This window comes from Periplaneta americana, chromosome 4 (assembly GCF_040183065.1).
Source record: "Periplaneta americana isolate PAMFEO1 chromosome 4, P.americana_PAMFEO1_priV1, whole genome shotgun sequence".
In the NCBI taxonomy this organism is placed as follows: Eukaryota; Metazoa; Arthropoda; class Insecta; order Blattodea; family Blattidae; genus Periplaneta; species Periplaneta americana.
This window is the reverse complement of record NC_091120.1, coordinates 42,790,693-42,817,626: the sequence shown is the minus strand read 5'-3', so window position 1 is coordinate 42,817,626 and position 26,934 is coordinate 42,790,693. Positions and strand designations below refer to the sequence as shown.

Here is a 26,934-nt window from a genome sequence, read left to right as displayed (position 1 = left end):
ATCCGTCATTATCCGTAATGTCTAGAGTCTAGAGTTCCTTTATAATTAGAGTTGAGACGTTGACCCCAACAACAATTAAAATATGTAATGATTTGACAGCGCTGAAAATGGAAAAACAAAACTCCTATGACAAGTAAAACCATATACCTATATTATATTGTATACAAATATTGAACGAATTTGAAACATGATTTTATAATGTATTACATTATTTTGTAATATAATTTATTACATATAATATAAAAAATTATTATTACAACTAGTTTGTCACTGAGAAATAAGGAAACGTTTTTAAATTTGAATTTATTTGAAGCATAGCTTTGCTGGATTATCTATACTAATAATAAATCTGTAGCCGAAATTTTTCTGGTAATTTTCGATTTTCCAAAAATAATTGGCTCTAACATATATAATTAACCACCCTGAAACCGAAAATCTCTTTTTTGAAATTTTTGTTTGTATGTCTGTCTGTCTGTATGTTTGTTACCTTTTCACGCGATAATGGATGAACGGATTTCGATGAAAATTGGAATATAAATTATGTTCGTTGTAACTTAGATTTTAGGCTATATGGCATTCAAAATACATTATTTAAAAGGGGGGTTATAAGGAGGCCTGAATTAAATAAATCGAAATATCTCGCTTATTATTGATTTTTCTGAAAAATGTTACATAACAAAGGTTTCTTTAAAATAATTTGCGATAAGTTTTATTCCTTGAAAAATTTTGATAGGACTGATATTTAATGAGATAAATGAGTTTTAAAATTAAAATAACTGCCATCTAAGGCCGTATAATGAAATAAAAAACAAATGACTTCGTCTATAAGGGGCCTTGGAAAGCAACAATCGAAAGCTATGAAAGATAGCCTACAGATAATGTGTCTGTGTTTGTATGAAGTAATATCGGAAGCTAAATTAACCGATTTGTATAATTAATTATTAATTTACCATTGGAAAGTGTAGTTTCTCTAGATGGACATAATGCTATAATGTTATTACAGTAACTTCTGATATAATATAATATAATATAATATAATATAATATAATATAATATAATATAATATAATATAATATAATATAATATGTAATATTATATAATATAATTTAAGTTATTTGAAGGGTTCAGAACCATAGTGGGCCAAGCGCCATTTACTGAATACGTAGAAGACAAGGGTTAAAATTAAGTTATTACCATAATTCAATGGAAAACTATAACAAGTAAAATAAAATATACACATTAAATCTAAATGATGTCAATGTTCATTAAACTATGGTTGCATGTAGTAACAATTAAGAAACAGGTTAAAGGAATTGTCATTGCACCAATGAGTGTCTCTGGACCAAAATGATCGCATTTTAATTATTTGGATGCAATTTAAATTAAGTAACATATTAAACGATTTATCCTTCTATCAAACACGAATGTTCCCTGGATCAAATGTTCTATTTTAATTATGTAATTACTTTATATTTACTCCTAACGGGTGCAGCGGAGCGCACGGGTACGGCTAGTTATGCAATAAGGTAGGCGATGTTTGGATCCTGTGTCTCAACTCTATTCTCAATTATTATTTTAGCGTGTGCCATTGAGCTCTTGTGCTCGATTACACTAACCTCTAGCGCTTGAAAGTGGAACTAAACCCCGGCGCACATTAAAAAAAAACACACACACACACACACACACAGAAAAAATTCGCTCAGTGTCCATTCTTTGTAATCCCTATTTGCTGGTATAACCTGTAAATTTGTTGCTTTTTTTCGTATGGTGAAAATTACTGTTACGTATTATTTTAACATTTTTCTATTGTTTTAGTATATCTGTAATTCAGGAGTTATTTAAATGCTCTCCAAGTGAAATTCGTTTTTATAAGGAAGTTTAAAAACTTCGAACTCGTTTAGATCTACTGCCTAAATCAAGTTGAATAAACTTTATAGACAGCTATCATTTTATATTCTGCAGGCAAAGCCCGCTGTGATATCCTAGCAGAGAATGGGCTCCAGGAGGCTATCGCATGTCGTGAAGAGACGCAGTCAAGTCAAACTAACGCTTGCCGAATATTCGAGTCAACAGGATGTAAAATTTTAGAGGGGGAATATTGAAGGAACTTGTGGATCATTTAACTGAATTCCCATTTCTGTTGGATAATTCATGAAACAAGAACACTGCTTCTGCTTACAATCTTGGTTTATTAGAATAGACCACATCTGCGTGGGGCGCACGAGAAGGAATAAATGGTCCAGCTCATCCAGGATCTAGTGATGCTGTGTGCGCGAACAAGAAAGCTACCCGAGCTTCAAAACCACAAATCCTAATATTGTATGACGTGGTCTGTGTCCCCGTTCACTATTTCCTCATATTAAACAGATGAGCTGTTGGTTTCGCAATTAATATGGACGTGTATGTACGGAGATTATGCCTCCTCTTCATGTTAATAACGTCAGGTTTTGTTTACCAGCAGAAATGTATGTACAATAACAATTTTTGTGCGAGATCGTGCGTATTTGCTTGGTTTCCGCACAAAACCAATCCGCGGAAAGTCTTAAATTCCACATTCAGTATTCCCAACCTAACACACACAACAATTTCCCTCTTCTTACCGCTTAAGTGACATATTGATTTTACTGCTTTAGGCTTTTAACATATTATTTTTAGAGACATTCAATATAGTAATAATTATAAATTTGAAACTTACCACTGCAATTTCACCTAAATTGCACTGTTAATTATTGTTTTTAAATATTTGCAAAAATTAAGTAAACTCTAAATCATTACATAACCTTACCGTTTGTTTTAAGTTCTCATTTATAGACTGGGGGAAAAAAAGACAGACGTATATCACGGCCTGCTGGAGTATAGTATATACAGAAAATATTTTAAAGCAACAATGTTGAAGATAGATATTTTTGTTTTGCAAGTTTGCCGTCATTGAACAGAAACCAAGATAGAGATTTCATTGCAACTAATTAGAAATTCCTCTTTCAGGTATGTAATAAACGATCTTCGCACAAAATAATGTACGATACACGAGCGGTATGTTTTCTTTCAGTTCTCGGAAATTAAAAAAGCTCAAATACGTTTCGCTTTTTCAAACTTTTCCTCGAACATGAAAACTTCAACATACCGCTCTTGTATCGCATATTACTATTCTTCTTTAAGGACGGAAATGAGAAGCATCTTTTCAAAACGAATTTTGTATGTATTTATTTACACTGCGAATGGGCAAATATCCGGTGACAATGGTAACTTAATTAAACACAATAATTATGCTACAATTAATAATAATAATAATAATAATAATAATAATAATAGTACTAATAATAGTTAAAATGACTTAATTTTCGATTACAATCTACATATACCTATATATACATAAATGATACTCTTTCACTACTTTCACTTCACTCTCATATCACTCACTGCACTGACACTATGACACATTTCACTGGCATTTTAGAACACATTTCACTGACACTGTAAGTTCTGAAATGCTTGGGAAAAGTGGCATAAGTCAATTTTCACAAAACGTTTTTATTAATTTATTGACAACTTACGGAACATCTCCTCGCTTGGGAAAAGAGACATAACTATTTCTCATATGGAAGAAAATCAAATCGACATAAACCAGTGTGAAGACAGTTTTTTTTCCTTCTCCTGTAAAATTAATATTTTTGACTTGTGCCACTTTTCCCGAACACTACAAGTTTTCACTGAACGAAACTATTCACTGCCACTGTAAACCACTGACACAATACGCTTCACTGATACAACACTTTAAATAAAACAAACAATTACACCCTTATTGCTTCGTAGAATCATGTTAAGTCACCGGCGTGGCTCAGTCGGTTAAGGCGCTTGCCTGCCGATCTGAAGTTGCGCTTGGGCGCGGGTTTGGTCCCCGCTTGGGCTGATTACCTGGTTGGGGTTTTTCCGAGGTTTTCTCCAACCGTAAGGTAAATACCAGGTAATCTATGGCGAATTCTCGGCCTCATCTCGCTATCACCAATCTCATCGACGCTAAATAACCTCGTAGTTGATACAGCGTCGTTAAATAACCAACTAAAAAAATCATGTTTATGAACTATATTAACCTAAAATTTCTAGTTTAAGATACTCTTACAAGCTATTTTGAACTAATTTACAATTCATACCATCTTAGTAGACTATCTTTCTCGTCAAATGAAAAAGCCGGTCTCTTCTGACCAACACTTATTAACATCATTATTAAGATTGAAGTTAACTCCTTTTGTAACTTTATCGCTGCAGATTTGTATTCTGCGTTCATAGAAAGTAAGAAAAAAATACTACATGTTAAACTGAATTGTCACAGTCATGAAGTCAGGGCTGCGAGGTGGCCAGATGGGTGTCCCACGGCCAATCCTGTGTTGTGGAAACCTGTGACAATGCGCTGTGGGGTTTCATGAAGAGTATCGTTGCACAGGAATACGACACCGTTGATGAATTGAAGGACGCCGTGCGACGCGCTTTCCAACAGATTACACCAGCAATGCTGAGGAGAATGTTACACCGAACGTGACGACGCATTATTTTTGTGTGAGGAGAATGATGGGGGGGACATACTGATCCTTTGAACACCTACGATACACAGTTAGTGTAAAGTGGATGTATGTTTGCATTATGGCCGGAATTATGTAAATAGTGTGTATATTTGAGGTAGGACTATTTATAGGTGTAACAGGGCTTTGTGCCCACTCTGTACAGTTGATATAAATTTGTGATATCTAGGGGAAATATTATAAAAATAACAAAACATGAATAATAAATAAATAAACGTGGTTTTATTTTTCTTTCTCTAGTCTGGTACCTATAACAGACTAAGAATCTAAGTTGCATTCCATTAAGGCATTAAGACTGAGTTTTTAAGCTAGACGAACATCGAACATCGCCGGCGATCGTCGTCCTGGCTTCTACCAATTAAAAATAACGAGACAGTTTTATTCACAGCGATGAAGGGCAGAGCAGATTGTTATCTTGGAGGATCATTACTTTTGTTTGATTCTGAAACAATTTTACAACGATTAGCGGCGCATACAGTCTTAGAAAAAAGTTTTGTCGCACAGATACTTTGTAAGTCCCAGAAGGGGGAGTTCATCAGTTGAGCGCAAGAAAAAATGTTACCTGAACTGAATGGATCATTTGAGCGCGGTGGTCAGTTTTGGGATGCATCTGTTGAGCGCGGAGGTCAGTTTTGGGATGCATCAGTTGAGCGCGGCGGTCAGTTTTGGGATGCATCAGTTAAGCGCGGCGGTCAGTTTTGGGATGCATCAGTTGAGCGCGGCGGTCAGTTTTGGGATGCATCAGTTGAGTGCGGAGGTCAGTTTTGGGATGCATCAGTTGAGCGCGGCGGTCAGTTTTGGGATGCATCAGTTGAGCGCGGCGGTCAGTTTTGGGATGCATCAGTTGAGCGCGGCGGTCAGTTTTGGGATGCATCAGTTGAGCGCGGCGGTCAGTTTTGGGATGCATCAGTTGAGCGCGGCGGTCAGTTTTGGGATGCATCAGTTGAGCGCGGCGGTCAGTTTTGGGATGCATCAGTTGAGCGCGGCGGTCAGTTTTGGGATGCATTAGTTGAGCGCGGCGGTCAGTTTTGGGATGCATCAGTTGAGCGCGGTGGTCAATTTTGGGATGCATCAGTTGAGCGCGGCGGTCAGTTTTGGGATGCATCAGTTGATCACGGCGGTCAGTTTTGGGATGCATCAGTTGAGCGCGGCAGTCAGTTTTGGGATGCATCAGTTGAGCGCGGCGGTCAGTTTTGGGATGCATCAGTTGAGTGCGGAGGTCAGTTTATGGGATGCATCAGTTGAGCGCGGCGGGAAGTTTTGGGATGCATCAGTTGAGCGCGGAGGTCAGTTTTGGGATGCATCAGTTGAGCGCGGCGGTCAGTTTTGGGATGCCTCAGTTGAGCGCGGCGGTCAGTTTTGGGATGCATCAGTTGAGCGCGGCGGTCAGTTTTGGGATGCATCAGCTGAGTGCGGAGGTCAGTTTATGGGATGCATCAGTTGAGCGCGGCGGTCAGTTTTGGGATGCATCAGTTGAGCGCGGAGGTCAGTTTTGGGATGCATCAGTTGAGTGCGGAGGTCAGTTTTGGGATGCATCAGTTGAGCGCGGCGGGAAGTTTTGGGATGCATCAGTTGAGTGCGAAGGTCAGTTTTGAGATGCATCAGTTGAGTGCGGAGGTCAGTTTTGGGATGCATCAGTTGAGCGCGGAGGTCAGTTTTGGGATGCATCAGTTGAGTGCGAAGGTCAGTTTTGGGATGCATCAGTTGAGCGCGGCGGTCAGTTTTGGGATGCATCAGTTGAGCGCGGCGGTCAGTTTTGGGATGCATCAGTTGAGAGCGGCGGGAAGTTTTGGGATGCATCAGTTGAGTGCGGAGGTCAGTTTATGGGATGCATCAGTTGAGCGCGGCGGTCAGTTTTGGGATGCATCAGTTGAGCGCGGCGGTCAGTTTTGGGATGCATCAGTTGAGAGCGGCGGGAAGTTTTGGGATGCATTAGTTGAGTGCGGAGGTCAGTTTATGGGATGCATCAGTTGAGCGCGGCGGGAAGTTTTGGGATGCATCAGTTGAGCGCGGCGGTCAGTTTTGGGATGCATCAGTTGAGCGCGGAAGTCAGTTTTGGGATGCATCAGTTGAGCGCGGCGGTCAGTTTTGGGATGCATCAGTTGAGCGCGGCGGTCAGTTTTGGGATGCATCAGTTGAGTGCGGAGGTCAGTTTATGGGATGCATCAGTTGAGCGCGGCGGGAAGTTTTGGGATGCATCAGTTGAGCGCGGAGGTCAGTTTTGGGATGCATCAGTTGAGCGCGGAGGTCAGTTTTGGGATGCCTCAGTTGAGCGCGGAGGTCAGTTTTGGGATGCATCAGTTGAGCGCGGCGGTCAGTTTTGGGATGCATCAGCTGAGTGCGGAGGTCAGTTTATGGGATGCATCAGTTGAGCGCGGCGGGAAGTTTTGGGATGCATCAGTTGAGCGCGGAGGTCAGTTTTGGGATGCATCAGTTGAGTGCGGAGGTCAGTTTTGGGATGCATCAGTTGAGCGCGGCGGGAAGTTTTGGGATGCATCAGTTGAGTGCGAAGGTCAGTTTTGAGATGCATCAGTTGAGTGCGGAGGTCAGTTTTGGGATGCATCAGTTGAGTGCGGAGGTCAGTTTTGGGATGCATCAGTTGAGCGCGGCGGGAAGTTTTGGGATGCATCAGTTGAGCGCGGAGGTCAGTTTTGGGATGCGTCAGTTGAGTGCGGAGGTCAGTTTTGGGATGCATTAGTTGAGCGCGGCGGTCAGTTTTGGGATGCCTCAGTTGAGCGCGGCGGTCAGTTTTGGGATGCATCAGTTGAGCGCGGCGGTCAGTTTTGGGATGCATCAGTTGAGAGCGGCGGGAAGTTTTGGGATGCATCAGTTGAGTGCGGAGGTCAGTTTATGGGATGCATCAGTTGAGCGCGGCGGGAAGTTTTGGGATGCATCAGTTGAGCGCGGAGATCAGTTTTGGGATGCATCAGTTGAGCGCAGCGGGAAGTTTTGGGATGCATCAGTTGAGCGCGGAGGTCAGTTTTGGGATGCATCAGTTGAGCGCAGCGGGAAGTTTTGGGATGCATCAGTTGAGTGCGGAGGTCAGTTTTGGGATGCATCAGTTGAGCGCGGCGGGAAGTTTTGGGATGCATCAGTTGAGTGCGGAGGTCAGTTTATGGGATGCATCAGTTGAGCGCGGCGGGAAGTTTTGGGATGCATCAGTTGAGCGCGGAGGTCAGTTTTGGGATGCATCAGTTGAGCGCAGCGGGAAGTTTTGGTATGCATCAGTTGAGTGCGGAGGTCAGTTTTGGGATCCATCAGTTGAGCGCGGCGGGAAGTTTTGGGATGCATCAGTTGAGCGCGGCGGGAAGTTTTGGGATGCATCAGCTGAGCGCGGAGGGCAGTTTTGGGATGCCTCATTTGAGCGCGGTGGTTAGTTTAACATGAGCCGCAGCAAAGTCCCTTTCTGTTTTGTGGAAAGTGTAACGTTGTGAGTCTAGCGCAAGGTTTTTGTAATTGCCTTTTATTGCGTATTTTAACTATTTATAATGCCTTTTTGCCTGCCTATTTTAGCTATTTATGATGCCTTTTTGCCTGCCTATTTTAGCTATTTATAATGCCTTTTTGCCTGCCTATTTTAGCTATTTATGATGCCTTTTTGCCTGCCTATTTTAGCTATTTATAATGCCTTTTTGCCTGCCTATTTTAGCTATTTATAATGCCTTTTTGCCTGCCTATTGTAATGATTCATAATGCCTAAACATCCGGTCTCTCATCATACCATGACGGTTCTTATTTCGAATTTCATCGCCACAACATCCTCTATCACACTCCGGTCTTCGAAGACTGCATTTAATATTCATTCTGTATGTTTCCTGGGTCCAAAAACATACACTTTCCTTCTTAGACGGCGGGAGAATATTTTTACCAGTAATTTCGTAGAACTTACCTGTCTCGGGCTTTCAATAGCTCCTATTCCAGTTTTCCTTGGATAAAGCCATCTCTGACAATCAGCCACACCCTCAAGACATAATATGTGTCTGTTGGTAGAAATTCTAAACGAGTGTCATGACACAAAAAAAGTTAGTGGTTTAAAACAAGTAGCAAGAGACAGACCGTCCAGTGTTCGCGTCGTTAGCTGTTGGGTGATAAAGTAGAACAGCTCGGTTTTCATATAAGTGTGTTTCCGTAATTCGTTTCCTTCACTCGCTCGCGATTGCTGCCGGCGCTTGTCAGATGGCACAATTCCCTGGAGGAAGGTGGCCGACCAACATTTTTTCTTGTGACGAAGACATCCATCATCGTGTAGGCTTCAGGAAAACAGTGACACAAGGACCTACTTACAACACTATTTCGTTCCGGCTTATAACAGCATTCCGTCATGCTCTCAACTTCTTACAGGTCCGGAATTCCAGCGATTGGGAAATGGAATTTTCAGTGCGGGTGCGAAATATATTTTGGATTTGTTTTCAATACAGGGCTCTTTATCTTATTTTTTGTTTTCTCGTTATAGTAGGCATAGAAATAAACCATTGGTATAAAAATAAAAGAATGTCAGCATCTCCCAAACCGTGAAGAAGAAGAAGAAGAAGAAGAAGAAGTGGTTTTGGTCTGTTTACAGCGATTTCTCCTACTTCGTTGGACAGATTTTGTTCATAGTATTTGCCGTATATATATATATATACACCGTGTTCCGCTTATAAGTATAATAAAAGAAATAGTTATAATTTCATAACAATGCATGCAAATGGGTTAAGATTGGTACCATTGTAAAGAGGAAATTGGGAAGTTTTAATCCATTGTTGTTACTTATTTTTAGAAGACTCACGCATGCGCAGATCATTAAATAAGAGAATTCGTATCGTATCTTTAGTCAGTCAGCATGTGGACGCCACAGCAGAAAGCCTTTTGTGTGCTGTCATTAGCAGAACATAGATCCATAATTCGTGTACAGCGCTTGTTTCGCCGTCAGTACAATCTTAGACCGAGGGAAGCTGTACCGACGTACGTCTCAATAATGAAATGGGATAGGCAGCTCAGAGAAACAGGAAGTTTGTTGTCTAATGCAGGTAAACATTCCAAGCGTAAAGTGTCTGACGAAAATGTCGAACGCATTCGCGAGGCATTTCAGAGAAGCCCGCGGAAATCCATTCGACAGGCTAGTGTGCAGTTGAACATCCCACCAACAACAGTGCATACAGTGCTCCATAAAAGATTGCGTTTGCGAGCGTACAAGCTGCAACTTCATCAGATGATTACGCCGAATGATAAACTGGAACGAAAACGCTTTGCAGAAACAATGTTGGATAAAGTGGACGATGACGACACATTTCTAACTCGAGTCTGTTTCTCAGATGAGGCAACCTTCCACGTCAGTGGAAAAGTAAACCGACACAATTGTCGCATCTGGGGGTCGGAAAATCCAAGTGTCGTAATTGAACACCAACGGGATTCCCCTAAATTGAATATTTGGTGTGGGATCATGCGTGACAGAATCATTGGTCCCTATTCCTTTGCTGAAAAGACAGTCACTGCAAACACGTACCTGGATATGTTGCAACTGTATGCTGTGCCACAACTCCCAGATGGAGCAATTTTCCAGCAAGATGGGGCTCCACCACACTTTGCCAACATGGTTCGCACATTCTTAGACGAACAATTCCCTGCAAGATGGATCGGAAGAGGATCACCGTACATCACATGGCCTGCCAGATCACCAGATCTAACACCACCTGATTTTTTCCTGTGGGGGTTTGTTAAGGACCAGGTCTACAGGACGCCAGTACGTGATTTGGCAGACTTACAAGAAAGAATTTATGCTGCTGTCAACAGTGTTACACCACAGATGCTTCATAACACTTGGATCGAGGTTGAATACCGGTTGGATATTTCCCGTGCCACCAATGGAAGCCATGTTGAGGTTTATGGAACATAAGGTAACAAAAATTCCCAGTTTTCATTCTTTGTAGCAGTTGGTTTCAACTATATACTTGTATTAATTCAGAAGTTATAGCTATTTCTTTTGTTATACTTATAAGCGGAACACGGTGTATATATATATATATATATATATATATATATATATATATATATATATTGGAAATATTGCAAATAAAATTTAACACTCTAGTAAAGAAAATAATTTCTCTTCGTTTGAAATAAAAATTCTGCGCTGTAAAACGACACGGCACGTAGTAACGATGGTGGTCTACTCTACACATTTGTTGTAGATAGGCCTAATTCTTTTCATTGTCAAACGATAAGGTTATCTTGAAAATATAAGAAAGAATGTATAACTCACTTAACAAAAAAGTCTCTTAATGCCTGTTAAATTCTCACTGATTCATATGTTAATACAGATCATAAGAATGATGGGTGGTGATAACACAGCTGATAATACAGGTCATAGTAATGACATATGCGATGATAATACTTACTTACTGGCTTTTAAGGAACCCGAAGGTTCATTGTCGCCCTCACATAAGCCCGCCATAGGTCCCTATCCTGAGCAAGATCAATCCAGTCTCTATCATCATATCCCACCTCTCTCAAATCCATTTTAATATTATCTTCCCATCTACGTCTCGGCTTCCCCAAAAGATATTTTTCCCTCCGGCCACCCAACTAGCACTCTATATACATTTTTGGATTCGCCCATACGTGTTACATGTCCTTCCCATCTCAATCGTCTGGATTTAATGTTCATAATTATGTCAGGTGAAGAATACAATGCGTGCAGTTCTGTGTTGTGTAACTTTCTCCATTCTCCTGTAACTTCATCCCTTTTAGCCCCAAACATTTTCCTAAGCGCCTTATTCTCAAACACCCTTAACCTATGTTCCTCTCTCAAAGTGAGAGTCCAAGTTGCGATGATAATACAGCTCATAGTAATTATACTCGTATATGAGTGGTGATAATAAAGCTGATGATACAGCTCATAGTAATTATATGTGGTGATAATACAGGTCATAGTAATGACGTGCGGTGATAATACAGCTGATGATACAGTGTATAAAATTATATGTGGTGATAATACTGCTGACGATACAGGTCACAGTAAAAATATATGTGGTGATAATACACGTTGTAGTAATGATATATGTGGTGTTGATACAGCTGATGATAGAGTTCATAGTAATTATATGTGGTAATAATACAGCTGATGATAAAGTTCATAGTAATTACATTTGCTGTGATAATATAGCTGATGGTACAGTTCATAGTAATTATATATTTGGTGATAATACTGCTGACGATACACGCCACATTAAAAAATATGTATTTTATGTATGGTGATAATATAGGTCGTAGTAATGATGCGAGTACCTATATATGGTCATAATACAACTGATGATCATGTAATGATATAGTGTGTCGTAATGCTGATGATATAGGTCATAAGAATGATATGTGATTGTATAATATAGCCTATACTACTGTTTATGAAAAGTGGTGGTGATACAGGTTATAGTAATGATATACATATACATACATACAAACATACATACATACATACATACATACACACATACATACATACATACATACATACATACATGCCCAAGGGCAGGTTTTTGACTGTAAACCCAGCATTCTCCAATCTTTGCTATTTTCTGCCTTTCTCTTAGTCTCCGCATATGATCAGTAGTGATATGTACTAATAATATAGCTGATGATACAGGTATCCACACCTGTAGAGTAACGGTCAGCGCGTCTGGCTGCGAAACCAGGTGGCCCGGGTTCGAATCCTGGTCGGGGCAAGTTACCTGGTTGAGATTTTTTCCTGGGTTTTCCCTCAACCTAATACGAGCAAATGCTGGGTAACTTTCGATGCCGGACCCCGGACTCATTTCACCTGCATTATCACCTTCATATCATTCAGACGCTAAATAACCTAGATGTTGATTCAGCGTCGTAAAATAACCCAATAAAATTAAAAAAAATGATACAGATGATGTAATAATAATAATAATAATAATAATAATAATTCAGATTATGATAGACTGAATAATTGTACAGATGATTTTACAGTTGGTAGAGATTTTTTTTTAATCCGAAAAATAAATGACGAAGACGATGTAATTTGGCCATGCTTTCTACAAAGGTTAATTGCAGAGACATTTGTTCTAAACCTGACAGTAGAAGAGTTTGTCGCACGTTAAGCACGTAATGGAGGGTCGCATTTAAACTTTAAAACGTTTTGTGCTAAAAGTGATGGGATAAGGGAATGCGGAATTTTACTTACAGGAAAGCAAATTAAAGCAAAGTGATGGGCCACTTACATAGCTGTGACGGTCGCCTCAGTCTGATCTGATCTCTGCTGCAATGTTGACGTACTGCCAAACGGCTGGCAGGCTTCTATTAAACTTAATTAAATTCCACGTGGACCAAAACCTGAACTGGGGAATATCGACGTCTGTTCAGCAAAAGGATCGCTACCGTTTGTTAATGTAGCTCGAATGAATTGTTACATTCCACACCAAACTGTCGGACAGAAAAATGTGAGACATGTGCAACAAACATTTCTACATTCTCAGATGTAACGATTTGCTAACCATGCGAAATCTTCAATTGAATTCGAAGGTATCCGTTATATGATTTTTTAAATTTTTTACGAACGTTTTGAGGTCTTGTATTTCATATAAATGCAGTCACTACAATTTATCACTAATTAATTAATTTTGAACATACTGGCCCGAGCTGCCACACATATTTAAGGTCCTGAGTTCGAATGCTGCAAATGAAATGAGTGCCCATGGAGTATGGCACTGAAACATGGGCGTTACGACGAAATAAAGAAAAACGATTGGAAGCATTTCGTCGTTCCTGCAATAAATCCTATGTGACATATTTATCTATTTTCAAATTTTTGCTCTATTAAATAACTTAAATAGTGATACAGTAAATAAAATCTCCTATATGTAATTATATTTTTTTGTTTCGAAAATGTAAGAATTCGCAGTCTCCTATGTACGGCTGCCATAGGATGAATAAAAGTGTTTTTTCTTCCTACTGAAACTTTTATATTTTGCACATAGTTATTGCAGGAAAAACGACGATTTCAATGTGGATATTATGGAGAAGAATGGACGTGTGAAATGGACAGACTGAATTAAAAATGAAGCTGTACTAGAAAGAGTGGGTGAAAAAAGAATAATGCTGCAACTGATCACGAAAAGAAAAAGAAATTGGTTGAGTCACTGGTTAAGAAGAAACTGCCTACTGAAGGATAATATCGTTGTTTCTGCAATATAACATTTTTAATAGGAAGAAGAAACACATTTTATTCATCCTATGGCAGCCGTACATAGGAGACTGTGAATTCTTACATTTTCGAAACAAAGAAATGTAATTACATATAGGAGATTTTATTATTTGCTCTATCACTATTTAATTTATTTAATAGAGAAAAAATGTGAAAATCGATAAATATGTCACATAGGAGTTATTGCAGGAACAACGACGAGTCCACACCTGTGGAGTAACGGTCAGCGCGTCTGGCCGCGAAACCAGGTGGCCCGGGTTCGAATCCCGGTCGGGGCAAGTTACCTGGTTGAGGTTTTTTCCGGGGTTTTCCCTCAACCCAATACGAGCAAATGCTGGGTAACTTTCGGTGATGGACCCTGGACTCATTTCACCGGCATTATCACCTTCATTTCATTCAGACGCTAAATAACCTGAGATGTTGATACAGTGTCGTAAAATAACCCAATAAAATATAAAATAAAAAAAACAACGACGATATACTGGAAGGAATGGTGAACGGGAGAAAGTTCGGGGCAGAAGAAGATATCAGATGATAGCCAACATTATATGGATCATGCGGAGACTAAAGAGAAGCAAAAAATAGGAGAAGATTGGAGAATGCCGAGTTTGCAGTGAAAGACTTGCCCTTTCGCAGAAAACATGAATGAGTGAATGAATGTTCTCCTTGATTTGGTTGGAGATCCATTGTAGTGCTGTGCTGACCCTATGTCAATGGAGTCCCATTACATCCAAGCTCGAAAAAACGCAGAGCTTATATAAGAAGTGCAAACCCTCGATATGTACGGAAGGAGTCAAATCTAAGGACCGGCACTATAGTCGTCTCTCGTCACTATAGTCTGCAAAAAGATCGCAAGCTCATGCGGATAACGTTCTACAGTCTGGCAAATGATATTTAAAATTAATATTTAACGATTTGGAGACAATCTTACCTGAATTTCAGAGCAGTTGTTCAAAAAGTTCCTCCATTAATTTTAAACATTTATTGCCGCCATATTTGAAGACCTGGGACCATTGGCGTAGCTCAGTCGGCTAAGGCGTTTGTCTGCCGATCCGTTTGCGCTATGGCGCGGGTTGGATTCCCGCTTGGGCTCATTATCTGATTGGGTTTTTTCCGAGGTTTTCCCAACCGTGAGACGAATACCAAGCAATCTATGGCGAATCCTCGGCCTCGTCTTGCCAAATACCGTCACCAATTCCACCGACGATAAATAACTTAGTAGTTGATGCAGCGTTGTCGAATAACCAAAAAAAAAAAGAAGATCTGGAACACATCCTCACTAATATTGTCATTAGTCATGATGTTTCGCTTTTATTAACACTTGTTAAACCATTTAATAATAATAATAATAATAATAATAATAATAATAATAATAATAATAATAATGATTTATTTAACCTGGCAGAGTTAAGGCCATACGGCCTTCTCTAACACTCACCCAGGAGTAAAAACTGCGTTACAAAAACACTACAAATTTACAAAGTACACTACAATTTTACACACAAAACTGAATAAGATAATAATAATAATGAAATGTAAACAACAAGTAAGTAGAAATCAGACATAATACATAACATACAGAAAGAAAGGAAAAAGCATAATAAAATGTGAACAGCAGGTCAAAATAAATGAGGCATACAAAGTATAAAAAATAAGACAATCATTGAAAATAATAATAATAATAATAATAATAATAATAATAATAATAATAATAATGATTTATTTAACCTGGCAGAGTTAAGGCCATACGGCCTTCTCTAACACTCACCCAGGAGTAAAAACTGCGTTACAAAAACACTACAAATTTACAAAGTACACTACAATTTTACACACAAAACTGAATAAGATAATAATAATAATGAAATGTAAACAACACGTAAGTAGAAATCAGACATAATACATAACATACAGAAAGAAAGGAAAAAGCATAATAAAATGTGAACAGCAGGACAAAATAAATGAGGCATACAAAGTATAAAAAATAAGACAATCATTGAAAATAATAATAATAATAATAATAATAATAATAATAATAATAATAGTAATAATAATGATAAAAATAAGAATAGTAATAATAATGATAATAATAATAATAATAATAGGCCTAATAGTAATAATGATAATACTAACAGTAGTAATAAAATAGTGCAGTACAAAGCATAGTAAGGAAAATTATGATTATATATAGCTCAACATATCACATTAGAGATATACCATTATCGGAAAATATGAAAACAAAAATATAAAATAAGCTAAATATCACTAGAACATAAAAAAATGTGAATATGTGGAAACATGCAATACAACACTTGTCATAATAGTAAGTTAGTTTGGCAACTCGTCATAAGATAATTTTCTAACTTGGATTTGAAAGATTTCAATGTTCGGCAGCCCTTGACTTCAGACGGCAGAGAGTTAGCAACATGCTGTTTCGATGATTGTGTAATTTCTGAAAGCAAAACCTAAACTTGCGTAAACACAAATCATATAGCGTCTTCTTTAATACAGTGGAGTTCACGTAAGATTAGAAAGCTAATATGGCCGCCTTTTCAATGTTGCCAACTGTTAACTACCGGAATCAAGAATCATCAGTATGCATAGAATTAATTATCATGCTTTCATGAACATGCACAATTTCTGTGAAAGTTTTAGCATTTTTTATAATATATATAATCTTAAAAAAATGAAGTGTGGGAAATGACATTTTAAAGTTTTCATGCACGAGGCATTTAAAGCTCAGCTATTTAAAAATGGCTGATTTATGACTTGTTCCAGACGGCGTAACTACCTGAAACTTCGGGAATACATCCTTTAAAGCATGTTATTTTTTTCTAAGAAAATGAAAAATGTGATTGATAGTTTTTGTTAAAATGAATTTTTACCTGTCTCCCCCATAAAGTAAGAAGACTCTGACTATATACACGTTTCCATGAGAAAAATGCCTTGTTATGCTATGTAAGGTAGGTGTCCCTGATATGGCCATGCTAAGGTTTGAGAATTTTTCTAGCCGCCATTTTTAAAAAAATGTAAACCACTTTTTTCTTACTCGTTCTCAGTCTAATGGACTTTCTTAAAACAATTTCCTTTCCCCATAAAAGTAGCTTTAATTGTCCAAAAAGTCCCAAATTCCAAAAGTCTACCTAGTGGCCATATCAGGAACATGTGCACATGATATGACCACCCTAGTTCCATGTTCTACAAATCGTGATTGTTTTCAGTTTGATAGCGCAGTTGTGTTAAAATTAAATAATTTTGGTGTAAAATGAATAAAAATGACACTTAATAATCTTTTTTATAATTCAAAAGTGTAGTCAAAACAGGTTTTTCCATAAAAAATTAAGTTGTTTTTCTTAAAATACAAAATTTTTGCGTAATCCCAGCTATAAGGCATGTAAATTTGTCAGGTGAAAAAATAAAAGTGAAATGAACTTGATATGGCCATGGTGCATTTGATATGGCCATATCAGGAGCAGGTAAGCTTTCACGAAAATCGTTTGATTATGAACAACTCGTAAAAGATACGCCATCAACTACAACACCAATCAACAGAACGTTAAAAACTGAATGGAGTACGATGGTTTTAATGAAACAAGTATTTGAAAAACATGCATAAAACAAAGGAGACTTACCAGAGAAAAATAAGAAGAGGTCACATGAAAACCGCAAAACAGGCAACTGACGCCATATTGCTCATCCTGACTGGATGGAAAACGATCAAGTGACATACCAGGATGCCCTTTCATTCGATGGTGCTGCAATTTAACGGATTTTTTGGTTAACTAACTCACAATAGGGGGGTGGCCATATCAGGAACATGGCCATAACAGGAGTACCCACCTTATCTAACTATGGTTAAAGATACGTATTTCTCAATAGACTTCAAACAGCTGACTAACTCAGATTGACTATGTGAAGTCCCAGCAGAATTGAATCGCCAGAGTAATACAGTAACTGATAATGAAAACCCACGCGTCGTGTCTGGGTGGAGCTTAAAGCAAACCAAAGTTACCGGCATTCTTATCGCTCTGTGAGATTGTATGCACCTTTTTATTACAAAATTCGTTTACGTCACAAGAGAAATTCGCTTGTCTATCACGCGAAATCTTAATAATGATCAATTTATATAGAACGCTTAGTTTCATTAATTTATTACTGCATAATTATTTACATATATATTTTTTTTTAATTTCAAGGTTGTAATTGTAATTGCTTCCTTATTTAGTGAGTTCTTATAGCAAGAACTTCCTGCTCCTAGTGTTTACATTGCGAAATGAAAGTGTTCGTCGTAATAAAAGATAATGTAAATAATGGAATTTAATATTGTTTGCATTTTACCAAGTCTCTCTAGAAGAGGAAAATATATTAAATTAACATTTCATGGTACGCGAACGTAAGGACGGAAAAATAAGAAGCCAAACATTTTAATATTTAATTAAGTTTTGAATGTTTTATCGGAAAACGTTATTGAGTGCAAGATTTTGTTATTGAAATTTTCAAATAAAACGATATGAATTCTTAAGATTGCGCTACGTCGCCTTACAAATTCATGAAATATGAAGGAATCCGATAGCAAAACTGTATGAATTTCTGTGAAGCTCAAGTTTACACCTCTGTACAAGCCGTTGTTCGTTTTTTGCTTTTTGTCAATGCAGGAATATTAAACGAAACATATTGAATTTTTTTTATACCTATCATATAACTACAATAAAATAAACTGTTTTTAATTTAGAATAATGTGCTTGGAATTCGTTTAAAAATAGCGCGTGTTTCTGTACACGAATCTGTTTTGGGTGCCAGTTTTTTTCCCCCTCGCTGTTATATATATTCGCTTTAACATCTTTGGTCATATCGCGAGTTAATCTTTTGGTTGAAATCCGAAGGTCTGTGTACTATTGTTGAGACTGGTTCTATTGTTGTGAACTAGATTGCGAGTGTATATGTATTACTGAAATGTTATGAATATGATTTCGGTGATGAATGAGGCCGGTGATATTCAGGGATGTTGTGGCCCGAATTTCCTGGCATTTGTCTTACGGTTGAAGAAAAACCCTGAAAAACCTCAACCAGGAAATTGAACCCGAGTGGGAATCGAACCCGGACCCTCTACGTAAGAGACCAGCATGCTGACCCCTGACCCCTATAGGCTACCACAGAGGTAGTCGTCAGTCTTTATTAATGAGAAAACTTGTATTATCGCCGTGCTCTCATGGTTAACATTCGGCAGGTCTTTGAGCGGCCTCGTGGATAACATTCGGCAGTTCTTTGAAATTTAATTGCATTATTGTTTTAAATTTCTTATGTTGCCGCTCCACTCACTCGCCTCAATTTCAATATTGCGGCTTCCATTATTAAATGACACCTACTTGTCTAATCCACGTGGACTAAAACCGAGATTGCAATGTCTTGTGCTGAGGACGACGAACATTAAGGTATGTGATTAAAAATTATTATTAAAGAGTTATTATTAAGAGTTAAGAATGTCAACGTTCTCGTATATGAAATAATAATAATAATAATAATAATAATAATAATAATAATAATAATAATTTATTTTATTTATTTATTTATTGATATTTATGTGCTGGACAACAGCCATAGGCCAATAAAAGTCCAGCACAGTGATACAAATAATGCAATAAAATGAACAACTATAGTACACATTACATAATAGAGATAACAACAAAAAAGAACAAGGTTTACAATGATTAGTTTACAAGGATTAATACTAATATATTTTAAGGAAAAGAGTTGATTCATACAAAAGTATTACCAAAATGTGTAGAAAGATAATGCAATTAATATTAACAAAGACATTGCCATGTCCTAATACTTCTATACATTGAATGGATCGAAATCGCCTACATGTAAGTTAGCATGTTTAATACATCTGGAGACCGGCGAGGAAGATTTAGAATTTCTAATATAGAAGAGTTTGTGATGTCTCATGTCCTTCATAGGAATACGAAGGTTGACACTATTTAAAAAAGATTGACAATTAATGTCACCTTTAAGGACCTTGCATAAGAATAAGTAATCGAGATCATGACGTCTGGCATACAGGCTTCGACATTTAAAGTGCTCACATTTTTTATCATAGTTATACTCAGAGTTATTAGGCAGGAATCGGTAAGAACATAATGAAATAAATTTCCTTTGAATATTTTCAAGTTTAGCCGAATCAGAATTAGTAATAGAGTTCCAAACTACAGATGCATATTCGAGTTTCGATCTCACTAATGTATAGTATAGTATTAAAAGAGAGTCAGGTGTTGAAAAAGAATAAGTAATTGACCGAATTATTCCTAACATTCTTATTGCATGGTTATAAATATAATCAATGTGATTGTGAAAATATAATTTATTGTCAATTAATACACCAAGGTCTCTAATACAATCTTTTCTGTTAATTAATACATTTTTTAGGTGATAGTTATATTTTAGTGTAATAATAATAATAATAATAATAGCCATTTAACAATATAACAAACTAGTGCTTATTCTTATCGAGGAAGTAGACATGACAACGTGACGCTTAGAGTGAAACCTACAGAGCAACAATCGGTCGGAAAAATTATGTTTTAAAAGCACACCGCACGTTATTGTATGATGCCGACATGTTAAGCATGAAGCCGCCGTGATAATATGCTGTCTTATTATCATGAAAGTTAAAATGTTAAACCTTAAATTCATAGGGACATACATACAAATTCACACAAAACCTCTTTGCAATAATATTTTTCTTTAAAGCTGAAGATCTAACTTTTTGTCACTTGGTTTTCTTTCTATGCGGCGTAAATGAAAATGTAATAACGAGAAGCTAAGGGATGAGGAGGAAGTTGGAACATTTTAACAGATTCAGAAGTTATGCCATTTAAACTAATTAGAAGTAAAATAAGGGTACCATTAAAACTTGCAAAGATATGTAATTAGATTTCTTGCATATTATACTTTGCTGATGTTACGACGTAATGAAAAGCTGGGTAGATAGTCCTAAAAGTTTCTCTTTTCATTGTAATAACAATTCTTAGTTTCTATATTACAGTCTTCTGCCTTCCGTCAAGCGGTTATAATTTCCATCTAAAAAGACTATAGAAATAGAATTCGAATCCTGACAAGTAATTGCATATTGACCTTTTTCTTTACTACAAGAAGTATACTCCACCTGTTCCGGTTTCACAGTTCCACAGTTGGTCTTCCCTTCTCTCCTTTGGTCTTCCCGTGTATCATTTTTCTTTTCGCGTATTTAAAAAAAATGAGCTTGCGTAGTTTTATGTCAATCATTATACAGTGAATACATTTTATCTTTCCACGCTCACATGTGTGCATCTTCGCTGTGCTCTGTTGCTTCCGCATTTCGTCCTTGGCTGATTTAGATTTGCGTAGGAGAATAAAGTCAAATATATCACTTTATGATTTGTAATCGCTTTGTCTTGCAGGTATGCATTGTGCAGAAGAAGGACTGCAAGCGTATGTTCGCTATGAAGTATATGAATAAGAGCCAGTGCGTGGAGAGGGACGCCCTCAAGAACGTCCTGCGGGAGGTGGAGATACTCACTACACTGGAGCACCCCTTCCTTGTCAACCTGTGGTTTTCTTTCCAAGGTAAGACACCTTTTATATCAAATTTTATTAACAAAGCTCGGAACTTGGGGACTTGTGTGTCGTGTGCATGAGTAAGGTTACAGGTACAACGTACACAAAGCTCACGCTGCAAATGCTCAGGGACAGTCGTATGTACTAAGAAAGTGGCCACAACTAATGACAGGAAGACGGACGAAGAAACTGTTATGTCGAACCCAATGACATTCAGAGAATTAAAGGTAAACGGTCTGGTTGAGGAAATAGAAAATACGTGTTATTTCGAATGGGTATTATAGAAGTTTCAAAATACATTTTGTTTTAAATTTAAGATACAGAATTTCGTGGAGAATTCGGAGGAGATACATTATTTTTTTCGAATGGAGAGTTTATATTTTGTAAGTTGTGCCACACACAAACTAGAGGCTGGAAACGGAATTCATTGAAAGGCATTGCAGTCCCTCAAATTGGAGAAAAATCTGTTCATAGCCATGGATCGAGACGTAGAGGGACCTGCCTTAGTAGTGACACACTAATTGAAAACTATTTTCGAGAAAAATTTAGGATATACTTATCTTTCTCAGATACGAGATCAGCTAGCGACTGCTGAAAATCGAACAGAAAACAGTGACAGTGAAAAAATTCAGTAATTTAAGTCTAATACCGAAAAATCTTCGAATGTAGGTAGTCATACACTGTAATAAAATGTACACAGCAGAACAGTAAATTTGATATATTTTTCATGTTTATTTTATTATATATATGCTATGAAATTACGTGTAAATTTGATATTTTTTCATGTTTATTTTTATTATATATATGCTATGAAATTACGTGTTTCAACCTACCATAATATTATTAATATGTTGTCGGAGCCAGAAACCACTTTTGTAGCAGACCTGACAGTACCTCTGTGCTGGAAGCGGGAGTATGTTGACATTGAAGTCCGGTCGCTTAGTCACGTGCAAAGACACAAGTCCCCAAGTTCCGAGCTTTGTTTATTAAAAGTATGCGTGACACCATTTTTAGGCAAACATTGTATATAGATTAGAGTGAAGATTGTACCTCATATTTTTACGAGAATTAAGGCGCTACTACCCGAAAACTCAAACTTTACATTCCAATAGCAGATAGCATATCGATTGGGTTGGAAAAGACAATTGACTAGAAAGAATATTTGTTAGTATTAAGCATATGGAACGAAATGTATCATAATGCTGTCTAGTTCAAAATTCACATTGAATCAAATAGTAATGTACAGTAAAAATCTGAAAGTTAGAATTTATAAAACAGTTATATTACCGGTTGTTCTGTATGGTTGTGAAACTTGGACTCTCACTTTGAGAGAGGAACAGAGATTAAGGGTGTTTGAGAATAAGGTTCTTAGGAAAATATTTGGGGCTAAGAGGGATGAAGTTAGAGGAGAATGGAGAAAGTTATACAACACAGAATTGCACGCATTGTTTTCTTCACCTGACGTTTGAGATGGGCAGGGCATGTAGCACGTATGGGCGAATCCAGAAATGCATATAGAGTGTTAGTTGGGAGACCGGAGGGAAAAAGACCTTTGGGGAGGCCGAGACGTAGATGGAAGGATAATATTAAAATTGATTTGAGGAAAATGGGATATGATGAAGGAAACTGGATTAATCTTGCGCAGGATAGGGAGTGATGACGGGCTTATGTGAGGGCGGCAATGAACCTGCGGGTTCCTTAAAAGCCATTTGTAAGTAAGTAAGTAATGTACAGTACGTTTACTGCAATACTCGCCTATTTCACAACATATGCTAGAAACATTGTCTAGTTACAAGTGATACCTACCTGAAAAGCTTGGATCTCTTTTTAGAGATTTTCTCCTAAGATTGTTTCCCAGTTGTACCAAAGCACACCAGTACAAGTAATATGATTCAAGGTTGAGAGAGTTATTTCCATATCTTACAATTTCTCTTCTTTTAGCACAAAATGTAACCGCTTCCATTTTTTAAAATATATCCTTAATTTTGGTTTAACTACGGCCTATTGGGAATGATTTTATCAAGATATTTCTATTCAAATGGTCTCCTACACAATGATACAGTTTCCACCTTATCATCATCATCATCCTCGTCGTCGTCGTCATACCATCATCATCAGCAAGAATTGGACCTCATGGTCTGTTCTGGCTTCAACTTTCAATTCATCACGTCATCGAAGGGTGTCTCAGGAGGAATGTAAAATTCTTCAGGATAATGTAGTTTGGGTTAAACTACAACCATTTAATCCGATATACCTATGTCGGAGATGTAACAGTTGGGAAGTTATTGATAGACGTACTTTTAAATGAAAGAGACATTGTAATTCGTGGTATTATGACTGCACCATTCGAAGTATTGCTCATATTCATCTCAATAATGGTGATAGTCCTTGTCATGTCAATAACATTAAACATTCTTAATTGGTCTCTCATCTCGGTATTGGGAATTCTATCGTATAGGTGCTTTACATCTAGACAGCTTACAATTATCTCATCTCTTCTACTACAGCTATGCGAAATAAATTGTTTTGGGTCCAACTCTCCGAGCCATACTCCAAGGTTTGCTTTTTTCATTAATGATTTACAAAGTTCCATTTCTTTATGACAAAGTCCTCTTAAATTCTGAACTCCAAATTTCATAGCATCCGCGATCCTTATTTGTTTACAAAAAGATTTTCCAATTGTGTTCTTTCTGTCGATATGGTTTCTATTTCTCTTTTGAAACTTCTGAGTAAAGATTGTTTCACGTGAAAAGATTACCAGCCTCTTGCACAATTCCCTGGCTAGGGTGACCAGAAATTATTTTTTCAGTGTTACCAGATATTAATCCAGACGATCCAGTTTTAAGGTGCCTGGGACTCTCCCCCCATCCCTTTTGATTAGGAGTTGCTGAAAAAGACAGAATGCCATGTAAGCGTTATTCACTTTTTATGGTCAGTACTACTTACTGACATAAGTGGGCCCTATTGTATATTGTTTATATTGTATATACCACTGCCACCGGGTGCTTGCCCACTTGCAGTGTAAATACATACATACATACATACATACATACATACATACATACATACATACATACATACATGCATACCTTCCCAAAGCTATCATCAGCCATTCGCCCTCCTCCTTTATCAACCAGACTTGGTTCCGTCTATGGCGGAGTTTTCTCATGAACATTGTACATAAATGTTAGTCATTTTAACGCGTGTCGTAGTCTACTTGAAGCATGATAACTCTTATTTACTGATTTACCAATAACTTAGTAACCAATTTTTTGTATCGAAATTATGTGTAACATCGTTAGCATGAACTAAAGTCGAACATTATGTACCAATACTCCGATTTTTCTTAGAAGTAGGTCTACAATCCAGGCATTTGACAGAATATGGCGTAAAGTTTTGTCATTAACATTGTACATAAATATTCGTCATTCTAAAGCGTGTTGTAGCCTATATGATTACACTTTATACTGATTTATCAGTAACTTAGTAATGAGTTTTTCGTACCAAGCGACATAAAACATTGTCAGCATTATCTAAAATCGGTCATGATCTAACAATTCGCTGATTTTACGTAGAAGTAGGTCTACATTGGACAGACTGTGGCGAAATTTTCTCAGGAACATTGTACATAGGGGAGAGTCGGGTAGTATCGGACATCGGGTAATATCGGACAGTGAGTTTCTTTCAGCTACTACACGATGATAGTGCCTGATTGACATGGTTACGTTTCTGTGATGTCGCATAGAGAAACGTAACCATGTGATTCAGGTAGGCCTACTACCATATGGTGGTAGATGAAAGAAACGCACTGTCCGATATTACCCGATGTCCGATACTACCCGACTCTCCCCTAAATATTCTTCATTATAACGCGTATCTTACTTTAAGCATGATCGCACTTTCTACTGATTTATCAATAGCTTAGTAACAAGTTTTTCGTACCGAAGTCCTATAAAAATTGTTAACTTCAATTAAAATCGGACATTATCTAACAATACACCGATTTTTCTTAGAAGTAGGCCTTCAATACAGGCTTGGGTAGACTTCAGCGAAATTTTCTCATGAACATAAATATTCGTCATTCTAACGCGTATCGTACTTTAAACATGATTACACTTTCTACAGATTTTCCAGTAACTTACTAACCAGTACTTCGTACCGAAGTGATATAAATTAAACCAAAATTGTACATAACCTGTACTCTAAATTTTAGAAGTACAATTTAGATGATGGCAATGTCGCTTGTTTTCCAGTTTGCTTGCAAGCTGTTTCTTAGATTAAAGGAAGATACAATTTTCATGTCAAGAAATAGTTCAGAAGTTTATTGGACGTGACTCATCTCTATAAGGTATCGATACCATAATAGATTCCACGTAAATAGAACACCCTGTATTGGAAAGGGAGCGAAATGAAATGATGAAACTCTTGAGTCCCCATGTTGCAAGTTAGTTTCAACTTTCTGTTGTTCGCTGTGAAAAGTTTTTGTGTTTTGGGTGAAATAGCTTCAAAACGACGTGTCACAAAGGTTGTAAAATTATTACGTGAAACTTGCCCTTTTCGGAACACGCAGTTGTGGCCATATCATGCTTCCGGAATGTGGGGCTGCTTGTATGTGACATGAGCCATTCCCCGCAACATAGCTGCTCTTTAACGACCCGACTTGTCGGTTAACCGCACAACTCCGCACACATCTGCCAGGAACACTCGTCTATGGGGATTATGGCTCTTGTTCTCATAGAGAAGCTAATCGACCCAGTTACAGTGTACAATATAGATGATATGTGGCGATGGCCCCTCAACAATACAGCGGCTTGAACAAACTTCATCAGGCTTCGGAAACTTGAGGCATTATATTTGTCTTTCAGGCCATCCTTTATGGCATAGCACTTAACGTGCAGCCTCCTGCAACCGAATACCTTGAGTTCATGGAGTTGGAGTTCGGTCGAAGAGGTATTGCTTCCATAAAATGATAAAATACAACTGTTAGTGCCTGCATTTCACGGTTGTTCTTTATTTTCTCACGATGAAAAAGAGATGGGATTTAAAGAAATTTTTATGACTGCCTGTAACGTCTATACAGAAATTAGGGAAATGGAATTAGGATAAATAAATATAATTATTTATTTATTTATTGTACTCGTATTTATTTAACCTGGTAGATATAAGGCCATCAGGCCTTCTTTTCCCCTCTACCAGGGGATTACAACTATTACAATATTAAGAATACAATTACAATTATAATTATAATTACAATTAATATTAAATTGACAGATACATTAAAAATCAAAGTACTAAAAGATTAACTGATTAATAAAAGCTAGACAGTTTATTGTAAAAGTTAAGAAGAGAGAAGCATTTCTTTTATTGATTAAGTACAAATTAAACCTATTCTATGCAGTAAGAAAATGCTTAATAAGCTTGCTTTTGAACGCTACTAAATTCCGATAATGGTTTAATAATTTAATAAAAACATTGGTCTTGTAAACCAAAAATAAGGGACACCTTTTAAAACTTCAGAAAAAAGATTATATCTTTTCATTAATTCCCAAAAGTAATATT

The 26,934-nt window shown here is 37.4% G+C and overlaps 1 protein-coding gene across 1 annotated transcript in view; it reads left to right on the top strand.

Annotated features, from left to right (window-relative positions):
• LOC138697768 (serine/threonine-protein kinase 32B) overlaps nt 1-26,934 on the top strand; it is a 413,746-nt gene that overhangs the window by 139,162 nt on the left and 247,650 nt on the right. Inside the window, exon 3 of the mRNA XM_069823257.1 lies at nt 21,219-21,384. Within this exon, the coding sequence (XP_069679358.1) occupies nt 21,219-21,384 (166 nt within the window). The remainder of the gene's footprint in view (nt 1-21,218; nt 21,385-26,934) is intronic.